Source organism: Amphiura filiformis, chromosome 1 (assembly GCF_039555335.1).
Source record: "Amphiura filiformis chromosome 1, Afil_fr2py, whole genome shotgun sequence".
NCBI classification, from domain to species: domain Eukaryota; kingdom Metazoa; phylum Echinodermata; class Ophiuroidea; order Amphilepidida; family Amphiuridae; genus Amphiura; species Amphiura filiformis.
In genome coordinates, this window is record NC_092628.1 from 45,641,048 (window position 1) to 45,654,197 (window position 13,150).

At 37.3% G+C, this 13,150-nt stretch overlaps 1 protein-coding gene and 1 long non-coding RNA gene across 6 annotated transcripts in view; one reads left to right on the plus strand and one right to left on the minus strand.

The window, feature by feature from the left end:
- LOC140147634 (uncharacterized) overlaps positions 1-2,161 on the minus strand; it is a 56,751-nt gene extending 54,590 nt beyond the window's left edge. For all 5 annotated transcript variants that reach the window (XM_072169416.1, XM_072169442.1, XM_072169436.1 and 2 more), the window contains exon 1: positions 1,949-2,161. In XM_072169416.1, the coding sequence (XP_072025517.1) occupies positions 1,949-1,999 (51 nt within the window). In that variant the 5' untranslated portion in view covers positions 2,000-2,161. The remainder of the gene's footprint in view (positions 1-1,948) is intronic.
- A 1,103-nt stretch (positions 2,162-3,264) lies between these two features.
- On the plus strand, positions 3,265-8,907 carry LOC140147679 (uncharacterized). Its single transcript, XR_011858386.1, has 3 exons — positions 3,265-3,515; positions 7,654-7,797; positions 8,524-8,907. It is a non-coding gene; the product is annotated as an uncharacterized lncRNA (long non-coding RNA).
- The last annotated feature ends 4,243 nt before the right edge of the window (positions 8,908-13,150 follow it).

The following is a 13,150-nucleotide window of genomic DNA, read 5'->3' on the forward strand; positions in this document are numbered from 1 at the left end:
ACGTCTCTCAATGATCAAGACCCAATTTGACACAATAATCAACTTAGTAGTTTTGTAGCTGTGATGCTTACTTGGCTGTAATCTGGAAACCCATTTAGGCCTATTGATCCGATGAGATGCACCTGCACGATTAACCACACTGTAATGATTTCCGATGCTCGCACTGCGCCTGTCGGTACTCCGCGCACTACGCGATTAGCGCACCGTGCAAGACGCTGATACGCACCATGAAAGCACGCTTAAGCGAAACCACGCAGCGCGCGATAGCGCCATGGACAGAGGGACGGACGGACACGCCATGATTAGTATAATGATGTATTGCAACTCCCATAAAAAAAATCAACATTTTTGTTAAATTTATGGAAAGTCAAGCATTCATAATTTTCCAGTAAAATAAGGTGAAGGTCAAATGAAAAGATATTTAAATGATATTAAATCATTCGAATATTAATTTGCGGCAGTTTACGGAACTTAAAATCAGTGCAATCACTCACAGTACCGGGTAATTCAATTTCAAACTTGTGGTGGTCAGTTTCTCCATAATCGTGTTTTGTGTCCAAATGTGTCCAAAAATGTTATTTGGATCCAAAATCAGGATCTTTTTCACAGGGATGGGTCAAACTTAGCAGCCGCACATGATTGCCGAAAATTTTCAACAAAGCAAAACTAAGCAAAAATTATATTTTGCGGTCAACTGATGTAATAATAAGTTGATAGCCGGATTAGCCGAGCATGCGCCGTTTACAGCTAGACAGTCGTGATTCACAAAGCCACTTACATGCTTATCGTATTAGTTGAACAATCGGATTAGATCATTGTTTCCATCAATAGGCGGATGCACACATTTATTTTGATGTGGGCAGCAAGCGACCTCCTCTTTTACCATCTTCTGACTTTGGCGTTGGCCGTTGCTGGTTGTACCCTGAGTAAAGATAGTCACTTGTGCTGAGCATCAAATTGGTCACTTATCGCTCACTGTTCAAAATGTGACATCTACACCAATTACAGTCCCCGAAACTGTCTACTTTTTAGCCGACCTCAATTCCGAAACATTTAGTGATAGTTAAAAATGCGATCCCCAACCCTTTGGTTACCTTTTGGACGAATTTGGCGAAATCTCCGCTGAGTCTCCGTGTCTGAAATTCCCCGGTACAAACATCGAAAATGTCGCAATTCTCAGTTCCGGTGATGATACTATATCCGCATCGCTGTTTTCATACATGAATATATGCATATCTCTGACCCCTGTAAGGTCAAAAACGTGGCGTTGATATCAACCAATCCGATCCACCGTTTATTAAGCAGCTTGATACTGACGTCATATCTGAGGTGACCAGGAGGCAGGAGCTACCATTTTGGTAAACTGAACTCGACTCGCATGCGTTCTTTTGGTTCACATAAATCGAACAAAATTTTCAATAACGGGTAATAGTATGATTTCAATTTTTATTAATGAAGTTACTTGTAGTTTTGAGGAATGACAAAGTTGTTTTTGGAAACTTAGATGTTTGTTTCAACTGATGATGTAGGATCGCAAGGTGAGTGAATTCGTGAAGAGATTTGCTTGTTTGAGTGATAGTAGGATACGGGATGTAGGCTAGTCCTCTGTGTTTTACCGGCTCCGACGCCTCAATTCACGACGTCTCAATTCGTACCTGCTTACCAGACAGCAATACTGCGTATTGCTGTATGGAACCAGATATATGCTGGTTGCTGGTACATCATTAATTCTCTGATCAAATGTACCGGTACCATTTTTATTTAATGACAGACTAATAAATTACTCAGCTACATCTACATGTACTTATTGTACTATCATGTCATTTTAATTTTATAATGTATGCCTAAATTGCAGAACCTGACCTGCATTATTATGACAATTTTATAAGCTTACTAAAAAAATGACTGAAGCATTGCCATGGCATTGGAAGTTAAAAAAAGTTCTCACCAGCTCTGAAGTCGGCCTAGAGAACGGCCTCGACGGCAGATCAGTTGACATTATCAGATTTAGTGAAGTGTTGTTCACCTATGTAGGAAACAAGCTGATGAACAATTCCATGAATTTATATTCTCCGAACACTTTTAGATAAATCCATCACTATATTTTTTAACTTTCTCACTCTTCTGAAGTTGGTCGCCAGAATTCGTCCGATTTAGCAGTAGTCACGTGATCTCGTCTCCAAAGGACTTGTCAACAAATGTCTAAATTTCAACAACAGAGGGAGTAAATTTATAATTTTTGTAGAGGCAGACCATGTCGGTCAAAATAATGGGTAGTGATGAAAGATCCGGCAACACTGAGTGTTACAGATAGAGAGATGAGCATCCAGGGGTAAATTTTTTTACAGTGGGAGTGGTGGATAATTTATGGCACATCATAATTTATGGCTCAAATTTCCGAAGAGCCCGCCAAAAGTTGCTTTCCCCCTTGGCCTGCCAATAATTGCTTCGATCCCCATCTCGACCCACCAAAAACCTTTGCCCCCCCCTTTTGAACATGCCTAATTTTTGGGATCCCGATTTGCAAACTTTAATGGTCGGACCGGGCGATCTAGATAATTATGTTGCGAGCGCACTAACGAGCAGGAAAATTTGCATATTAAAGCGTTTCCGTACTGTTTTCCTTTTTTGAGTGTTTAATTAAAAAGGGGCCCCATGAATGTGTGCCAAGAATCGCTTGCTCCCCTCTTGGCTTGCCAAAAATAAAAAATTGCTTCCCCCACTTTCGGTTTGCCAAAAGTTTCTTGCCTGCCCCCCAATTTTACCCTCCCCCCTGGGCTCAATCTGAGTTTGGATTGGGCGCCCGGTGTGCAAAAAAAACCAAAAAACGAATTGGTAAAAATCAGGCGGGTATGTTCCAAATTTTTTGGGACGGGTCACATCAGGTCGGGCCCAAGCAGGGCATTAGTAATGCGTGTGTAGCCATAATTTCAGGATATTCCTCAATCCTCAGTCCCAAGGCAAAATATTTAGATTTTTCACAATACCCTCAAAACAACTGTGCAGTCATCATCAGGAACTAGCACTTGTATGGGACCATGCATGACAACCATGACGTGACATTATTGCCTCGTTGCCCCCCCCCCACCCGAGGAACTAGAACTAGTTCTATCATCATTGAACCTCTAGAATACAATGCTCTAATATTTATCTCCCTGGACTATTATTTTATCTGGTGTTGACTAATCTGAGCTTTGTACTCGATTTAGAGATTTTTCTTACGACCAAACTCGTGTCCAGCCTCCTCTGCTGTATATACCCAAAATGGCTGCCAGTCCACCAAATAGATTTGCACGGCGAGATCTTCGTCCGCCTGCAGGTGCAAATCCTGAAGTACCAGGGTATGCCAAAGGTGATCATGTTTTGCACAAGTGGGTGCTTGAAGAGAGAGCAAGGAGACGTAGGTTTTAGCGGATCAAGTGTTAGAACCATGTGAACCTTTGCCTCGAGTTCGGCATTCACATCCGTTGTCCAAGCCATTTGTAAATGCATACGAAAGTTTCAATCGTGCAACAGTAAGTTTAAGTTTTGATGCTTCAGTCTTTTATACTCTACAAAGATCAGTATTATATCAGTAAAGGTTCTTGTAATTAGAGAGTTTTCCTTCACCAGCTGGGTTCAAACAATTGCGTATAAACTGAATCTAGTTATTTTGCTAATTAATTTAAATTTATTACAATGTATTTTTAAAAAAAATTTCCCAATTTCCTTTTACAAATGAACTTTAACTGCCAGCTGCCAGTCCACCGCATATTATTTTCTACAAGATCCTATGCACACGCTTGACATGCGATGGTTAACATATAAAAGGAACCCTGAATAAATATTAAAAATAGAAGCAAAGTCCACAAAAAATTCCTAATTCACTCAAGAGGGATACAGTAGCTCGAGATACTCTAGCTAAAATACAGGTTTACATTTACTATCTTACATTATCTTGCTGTATTTCAGCTAGAGCTCCAAACGACAAGCTTCCGGTTTTTTTGGAGAACAATACTGTTACGTAAGATGAAGAAGAAACCCGCCTCGAGCCCGCCCTACTCATTATTTCATTGTACTTATTGCAATTTGCCTCCACACATTACGTAATCAACACAAAGCTTTTGTGAGGATTAGTGAGTGGATAAGAAATTGACAGTGGAGGATACGAAGGACACGCCGATTGTTAGTTGTCAATCATGACTTGCCGCAACGTATTAATATTTTACTGCATGGCATTCCGCAAACACCAAGACAAATTATGCCGTATTTTTCCAAAGATCATCTCATATGAAGTAAGCTGAATGCGATCTGTACTTTTGTAACATTCCGATCGCTTTTGATCACCTATTATCGGCGAATTTGCTTGAAAACACGTGAGTTCATGTTGTGTAAACATAATTAGCATAGACACAAATGAAATTACGATGCAATACAATGCAATTTGAATGCGCAGCAGATCTATAGAAATAACGCTGCTCGGTTTTATGCAGAATTAGACCCTGTCTGGGATACAGAGGCTGAAAAAATGGTTTTTTTTCCTGCAAGTGCAAGCAATCCAGAATTTCTCTCCAGTTTTACCAAATTTCCCTCCGGGCCTCCAGTATGTAGGTAACCTAGGCAAACCTTAGTTAACACATTTACTAGTCAGTGAATTCGCCGAGACCGGGGCCCCAACACAATGCATATTTGGTCGCATGTCATAAGTTGGGTACACTTTCCATTACATGGTCAAAAATGACAAAAAATTTATTTTTTGATATGTTGTATATATTGACAACCTCTAACAATTACCGCCACTTTAAACCTTAGCACATGCTTAATTTTTGAGATAATGCTTAATAACTAATTAATTAATACACAGGCGTCTATGTAAATCTCAATTTTCAAATGCATTTTTCTCAAATCGGACCTCAATTACAAAAATGACTGTAAAATTTTTATTTTATGCAAGAATGTCATCAGATTTGGAGGATATGTTCTCAATACATTAATGCTTGAAATGAACTATTTAAAATAATTGTACGTATGTTAATTACGTTGTGGAGGTCAATGACCTTTTTACGAGTAATTAGCGAGATGGTTATTCTATATTTGAGGAAATGAATATCAAGAAGAGAAATGTACATTAGCATATTGCTAAAAATACTGAAATTCAACTATGGTTTCATTAAAAATGAAAAAAATGGAACATATAACCCTTTAAGGTGGTACTACACCCCTTGATAAATTTGTGACTATTTTTGCATTTTTCTCAAAAAATAATATCACACTGGTAACAAAAGTTATGTATATTATAGGGGTAAGGAATCCATTTACTACACTGGAATTTCAGTGACTCAAGACAAGCGGTACGTTATTTATGATAAGAAAAAAGGTACCGCTAGAATGTACCGCATTTCTTAACATATAATGAACCCCTTGTCTTGAATCACTGAAATTTCAGTGAAGTAATTGGATTCCGTGCCCCTATATAATATACATAACTTGTGTTACCAGTGTGTAGTTACTTATTTGAGAAAAATGCAAAATTAGTCACAAAAATTATCAGGGGGTGTAGTACCACCTTAAGTAGTCAGTAATTGTTTTAGTTGTACAAATTCAACATTCAGAGCTGTCAATACATCCTACCCTCACTAGATTTGAAAAAGTAACCAGTAGTTTTGACATGCTGACATGTGGATTTTCACATAGGCCCTATTGCACACTCCCGCATCCGCCTGCTCCGCATCCGCCTGCTCCTCCACCCCTGGCATTTTTCATTTCAACTGATGTGATTTTTTTACTGAATGATGTATAATTATATGCTTCAGTAGACTGAAAGAGTATAAAATTAGGCTTAAAATGAGGTATCAGTCACTGCTGTAGGATATGGGGTTACGGAAAGCCAATCAAATTTGTATCGCAATTTTCAGAAAAGTGTAATCCCTCCACCCTTTTTGCATACCCAACTTATGACATGCGACCATTTACATAGAAATTTGAATTTTTTTCGAGAATAGGTGGGTGAAGGAAACCTACATAAATATGTTTTTTATACTTCACTTGACCCAAATATATGATTTTTTATGGTGATAATCAAGTCGCACATGGAATTTTAGAGGGATTTTGATAGCAGTTCCATTAAAAAAAGCTGCTATCGCCATGAGACTAAGATCTAGAAACACCCCGAAATGCCGCTTTTGGGGAATTTTGCTAGCTGAATCTTTTTTGATGAAAGTCAATCTTTGACAAGATGTAACTTTGCTACGGAAAGTGCTATGAAAAAAAGGTTTTCAGTTTTGGCTTAGTTTACTCAAGGGCTTTAATTTGATATATAAAACGATGCAATTTGATGTCAAATTTGAATTTGAACACCTAGTATACCTACAGTATGAATTCCCTAAGTTATGTATTTCTTTATTATTTTGGTCAAAAACCAAAAATTTCCCGGCAATGAGCTTCCCGTACGCGTATTGCCCACTTTTTCCTGCCATGGAGGGATTTAAGCCTTATGCTATTCAATGCAAGTCATCACTCAAGAATGAATTTTATGAGCAGTGTTCGAAATAAGCACTTATCCCCTTGTCCTCTTGTCCAAAAATCACTGGGGACAACCAAATTGAGCTATGTACTTATCCCCTGGACAACCACTTTATTTTACCTCCAAAAATATGACACATTTTGGGGACAACCATAATGCTTTGAGGACAAGCAGAATTTATGCTTTAGTTATCCTCAGGACAACCTCCATATTTTCCTTATTTCGGACACTGTTTATGAGTAAGGTCACCGTCACACTGCCTTACATGTTTATCATGGTTATGCGAACCCCTAGGCCTAGGTGATCCATACCGGAAAGGGATGGTTGGTATAAGGACTGTTGTGCCCTTTTGCATCAGGGTCACATGTTCTTTGATACATGTGACTCTGACCCTGAATCACAATGTTTTTGTTGAACATTTTGTGCCAAATTTTTCATTAAAAAAATACCAAGTATTTATCGTTCACTAAAATGCCTAAAATACACATTTTTTTCAAGCAATAATCATTGACAGCAACAGATGTTCCAAAAATATATTTTGTGGCATTTAGAATAGCAATCACAATTGCAGAAATTCATATAATGCAAAATTCACAAACTACAGTAAAACCTCATTATAATGAAATCTGATACAAGAAAAACCCGGTTATAAAGAAGTATTTTTCCAGAACCAAGATACAAAATTCTTTTGTTATTTATTGTTTTTACAACCCTGATATAACGAAATTTGGATATAAAGAACTAATTTTTCTGTCCCTGACAATTTCGTTATAATGAGTTTCCACTGTATATTCCTTTATTTCCAAGAAAAATGTATACTGTCGGTACATGTAGCTGGCTCAAAATAGTAACGAAAGTTTGAAAATAATGAATTTTAAAGTCAACTACTCAATCTTGAAAAAAAATGTAACAGAAAAAGTATGATTTGACTTTCATTAGCGTAATAGTACATAAGGAATCAAAGGACTAGAAAAAGATCCTATTTGGGATAATCTACTGATGGGGGGGGCAGGGGCATATAGAGGGTGTATGGATTTCAACTACATGTAGAATAACCCATGCTTTTCTTTTGGCTGAAAAATGACCATTTGGAGCAAACATTTTTGGATTCTAATTACGAATACCACATTTTGTTTCTATTCCCCCTACAGAGTTACCGTCTACAACCACTCATGAAGCATTCAGCTTTTTTCGTTGGAGTAATTCTGGTACCAATCTGGGGTGTACACTACATGACTAAATACCATTGGCAAGGAACACACAAACTGCATGAATCAAAACCTACCAAATACCCGGTAAGATATTAATTTTGTACGAAGGACAAACATGCATGCATTTCAATAACATAATGATGATTTGTAAGTCAATTAACCCTTCATAAGTCAAGAGCGCAGCTTAGTAGTTAGAATTTTTATGTCTGGTTCGTGAGATCCTGGGTTCAATTCCTGGCGATGAAACCTGCTGGGATATTTACCATTTAATTTGATGCATAATGCTGCCTTGTTTATTGATTTGTATTGTTTTTAATACCATACCCATTACCCGCCATAAAAAGATCTTTTTATTTAAGTTTCTTTGGGACATTTCCCCCTTAACAATAGTTACTGGTCTCTGATACCAACTGTATTTGACTTCCCCTGTCCTATATTTGCCCTATAGTTTTATTCAAAATGTTCCTATGTATATTCCTTTAGCAAGAGCTGGCTTGAAGCCCTGCAAAGGTATAATAATTGTATATTAGTACAAAGGCCAGCCTTTTGATCATGTTTTTGCATCTTCTTTGTATATATATATTGTTGGCTAGAAAAGTGCGGAAACATTGGGAAAAATATTGTTGTGTTCATGAAATGACATACAAAGAAACTTTAGGTTTAATTGTAGCTTTGCCCTGTAAATGTAAATGGTGGCCCTTAAAACTAGCAATGCTATAAGTTGCTTTAAAACACTCTATATATTGCTCCAAGTTAAAATTCAGTGCTTCAAACTAAGTGAAATCATTTGCTTTATTTTTTGTTTGACAGGCCAAGGATCTTGCAGAGCATGGACATCATTGATGAAGAAATATGCAGAGGGAAGAGTGCTAAAATTGTATTATAATAGACTTAAAAGACTGTTTTCATGAGGATGTTCTCCCTCCCTAGTCTACCAAGGACACAAGGAGTGTACCCCAGTGTTACTACTACTACCAAGAAAATTGAAACAGTATATTCAAATTACAAAATCTGCTATACTGGCATTCACAGAAGTGTACAGTGTACTACTACATTGAATAATACTACAGATTCTTTTTGATTAGCATGAGAAATATTTCAATTGATTGGAACTATATTGGATTTGTATGCCAAACCTGGGTCCAATTACAAGATGAATGCAATCATAATCATCAGGCATAACTGGCAATCATCGTTAAATTGTTTGCCTCCAAACCTGAGTTGGTTTGAGGACCTAAAAATGGTTTATAATGCAGTGAAACTGCCCAACCCCTAGATTGAGTGGGCTATTACATTAAAAATCCATACACCCTCTATGGAAGACATGCCCTTAATCTCCCACACAAGGTGTGTAGATTTCAAAAGGAGTCACCTATTTAGGTAACTCCATTTGAAATTCACACTTCCTGTGTGGAAGATTAAGATCATGTCTTCCATAGGGATGAATGGATGCTGATTGGAATAGCTCAGTATGTGCAAGATAACAGTAGATACAGTTTGTCCACTCTGAAGTACAAACCGACAACGCGCGCGTAAACAGTATGCAGTGCTGCGTCTCTGTTGCAGATATTTGTGCCTTCAAAGTCGACACAATGTCTATGTCCGCATCGGTACTTTGTACTTCAGAGTAGAGACTGTAGGTTGTTAAGTATTTCATTTGGAATCATACCCCCATATGTATGTGTGTGTGTATTGCATAATATGATTACCTTTTAAAAATACTTGATTGGATGCATGACTTTAGATTTGGTGTGACCAAACACTCTAATATGTTGTTTTAAAAGTTACTATAAAGCTGTTTACAGCACCTACTGAAAATATGAAGTTCATTAAAACTATACTGTAAACTAAAGGATGATGTTTATCAAAATTCAGTTTACCAGATGTTCATCCTTTTGATAGTGTTTACACACATATACATTTACTCCTGGTAAATGAACTTTTGATAAAAACTATACATGTAGATAATATCCTGCAATTTATGTACTGTACATAAATTCCAGCCATGGTAATTCACATGCAAACAAATGGAAAATACTGAAGCATGTTTAAACATCATTCGTAGGTCATATGCTCTGCTTGTATACATCTAGTGAGATAAAATCATATTGTAAAGGCAGATCCACCCCAATATCTATAAAGCATGAAAACAGATTCAAATACATGTCAACTCTTGTTGTGCAGTGTGCCAGTATTTGATGGTTAGTTTTGCTATTTAAATCTTAGTATATTCCCAAGAGTGATTTTTGATCTGTCATAATGGTCGCACATTGATTTCGCTCTCAGAAATTCATTTCAGCTTTTCAAATCCTCTTAGGGAAAATATCCTAATACCGTAAAACCTTGTCTACACGCATTATAGAGTGCTTCTGATGAAAGCTAAATTATTCCAGGCGGGATTATGAAGTTTGAGCAAATAAATTACAGATCCAATCATATACAAACAAGTATTATTGTAAGACATCAATCTATTGTATTGGTATATTTACTCTTGTCTCGTATTAATTAAGCTTCCATCAAAAACACTATATATGCTTGTAGATAAGGTTTTACGGTATAACAATATTAGTGCTGTGGTACTGACAATCTACATTTTACCCACTGTGGCACATAAAGGATGCAAAGTGAATATGGATTCACATGAATCGCTGTAGATGACTCCATTATGCCGGTTTGCTATTATGCATCGCAAGTGCACTGCACCTGTATCAAGCTGGATATGACAATTATACACTATAAAGCTCTATATAGTATTATCCTTCCAGATGTTTTTTTGGTCAACACAGCTTGCAGTTTACAATGTGATGTATTTTCGGAGAAATAAAATTATTGTATAAAATATAAACTTGGTATCAAAATCTTGTTTTATTGGTTACTTATGTGATAACAGCATAAAAGTTTTTAGGATTTTCCAGACCCCCCTCCCCCAATTTAGTTATGGGGCCAGGGCAGGCTGGGAAATATGAAGTGCCAGACCAGGGGCTACTTTATGAAAAAATAGCCCCTGGTTCACGGGGTTTTACAGGGAACCAGGGGCTATTTTCAATGAACCAGGGCTATTCAATGGATGAAAAAATTTGTTGTGTACATTTTGATACCTCACTCAACCAGGCTGGGAAATAAGAAGCATCAGACCAGGGGCTTGTAAAAAAAATAGCCCCTGGTTCACAGGGTTTTACAGGGAACCAGGGGCTATTTTCAGTGAACCAGGGCCTATCCTGGGCCAGGGCAACTAATATTAGAGGTGGTATACACAGAAAGCAACAAAGGTTTGAGAGTGGTTCTTGGCAATTTGAATTGGGGGTGCTGATACCGAATCCTTTATGTGTACTTCCATTATAATTCAGACATTGAGTTCCCTATAGAAGTATTAAAATTGCCAATGGGGTACGTTTCTTTCAATTTACCTTGCTATATCGGTATATAATGGACAAAAACATTTCCTGACAGTCTATTATTATTGCCAGCGTTCGAAATTTTGGTTGTCCGTTCGCCCGGGACTACTAAAGAAGTCGCCGGACAACCAAGAATACTGATTCGGTTGTCCACCGGACAACCATAAATCTGTAGCCTTTGTCACCGTTGTAGGCCTACAGACGACCAAAAACTTGAGACGGACAACCTGAAATTGTAATCTGGTTGTCCGTGGGACAACCATTTATTTTTCCTTAATTCGAACACTGATTATTGCTAATACTATTTCATCATTTTGAGCAAAGAATAAAATTTTATGGAAAGTGTACATTATGGCTTTAGCATAATTTTGGTTTCACTATGTTAAATTTACAATCAAATTGAAATAGGAACTTTTTGGGTAAACAATTAAAAACATTCTTCTGGCAAATTTTTTGCCTATTTTTGCATTTTTCTCAAAAATTATAGCGCCTATATTATAGGGGCAAGGACTACAACTACTGCACTGGAAATTCAGCAACTCAAGGCAAGTAGTTATTGATTTATTGATCAAATATTGGTTTTCCCTCATTTTTGACTGTTACTCCACAACTGTTGTCTGTGCTGAAATAAAATTTCCAGTGTAGTAGTTGTAGTTCTTGCCCCTATAATATACATATCTTACTTGTTACCAATACGCTATAATTTTTGAGAAAAATGCAAAAATAGGCACAACATTTGCCAGGGGTGTAGTACCACCTTAATTTGCTTAGCATTTATAGAATGCTAACAATTCATTTGAAGATCTTGTAAATCAAGCTCAGTAGACACCATTTGTACAATTCATGAATAATTTTATTGAAGTACATAAAATTTACATAGAAAATGTACATACATTTTAAAATAAATATACACATGTATAATAATTTATCCCTTAATCATATGGAGGGATTTATTTGCTTTAGGACGGCAGATAAATGGACGGATTACATTCCCCTTCTGGAATATAGGAAAACAACACAAATACTTTGAAAACATTTTTTACTTCATAAAAATAGAGTTTCAACCAGTTTGCCATCAGTCAGGTTAAAACTGTCAAGCTTTTGATGCCACGTAACAGCCATCTTACTACCAAAATGAGGTTCTCCGTGCAAAACGCATGCACAAAAGAGTATTTTTGTTTTTTCTTGCACCACCTCGGAATGCTTTTATAATACATAAGCTGTAATTCTGTAATGAAAGATGCAAGCAACACAAGATGCATTTTGCAAGAAGAACCTTGTTTTAAGATGATCATGCCAACAGGTCATGGAGTTGTAACTCTCCTGACTTTTGAGAATTTTAATGCCAAGACTTCCGGGGGCACTCAAGTTGTAAGCATCCGTGTGAATTGACTTAAAAATGACCCTAAGCTAGGATGTCGAAAATGTGTCAAACTAACCCTAAATGACCGTACACATGTACAGCAGGTCACACCCTCGGAAACCACTCATTAGTTCAGAATAACTTGATAAACATGTCCCCACTAATGGCCGATAATTGGGTAATTAAAAACAACTACCCTAAGCGAGGATAGTCCTTAAAAAACACCCCTTCTTTTAGCAAAATGACTGTTTTGAGACCCAAATCGCGGATCCACTCGGATCCTCGTTTTGCTTTTTAAAACCAACCCAAGTCTGTGTTTTCATTCATGCGGATGCTTAAAACAAGTATTATTCCGAAAGCCCCCCCCCCCCCTGGCAAGAATGCTAAATATGTGACCTGGGTGCATAAACATCTATAATATATCGCAAGTCCTTAAATCCATCAGAAGTATGACATCATTTAAAAATCATTTGGAAGAGTTACGATGGGTTAAAGGACTTACGATGTATCGTACATGTTGGTGAAATCCACCCCTTTTACGCAAATCCTGGGATATGTCGACAGACCTTCCGAGAGGCCTTTTAAAGATACATACCATCTAAATTTGTCAAGTGTTTAGTGTATTGGAATGTGGTACCCCATGTGACATCGCAGCACCAAAAGTATTTTAGATAAGGAT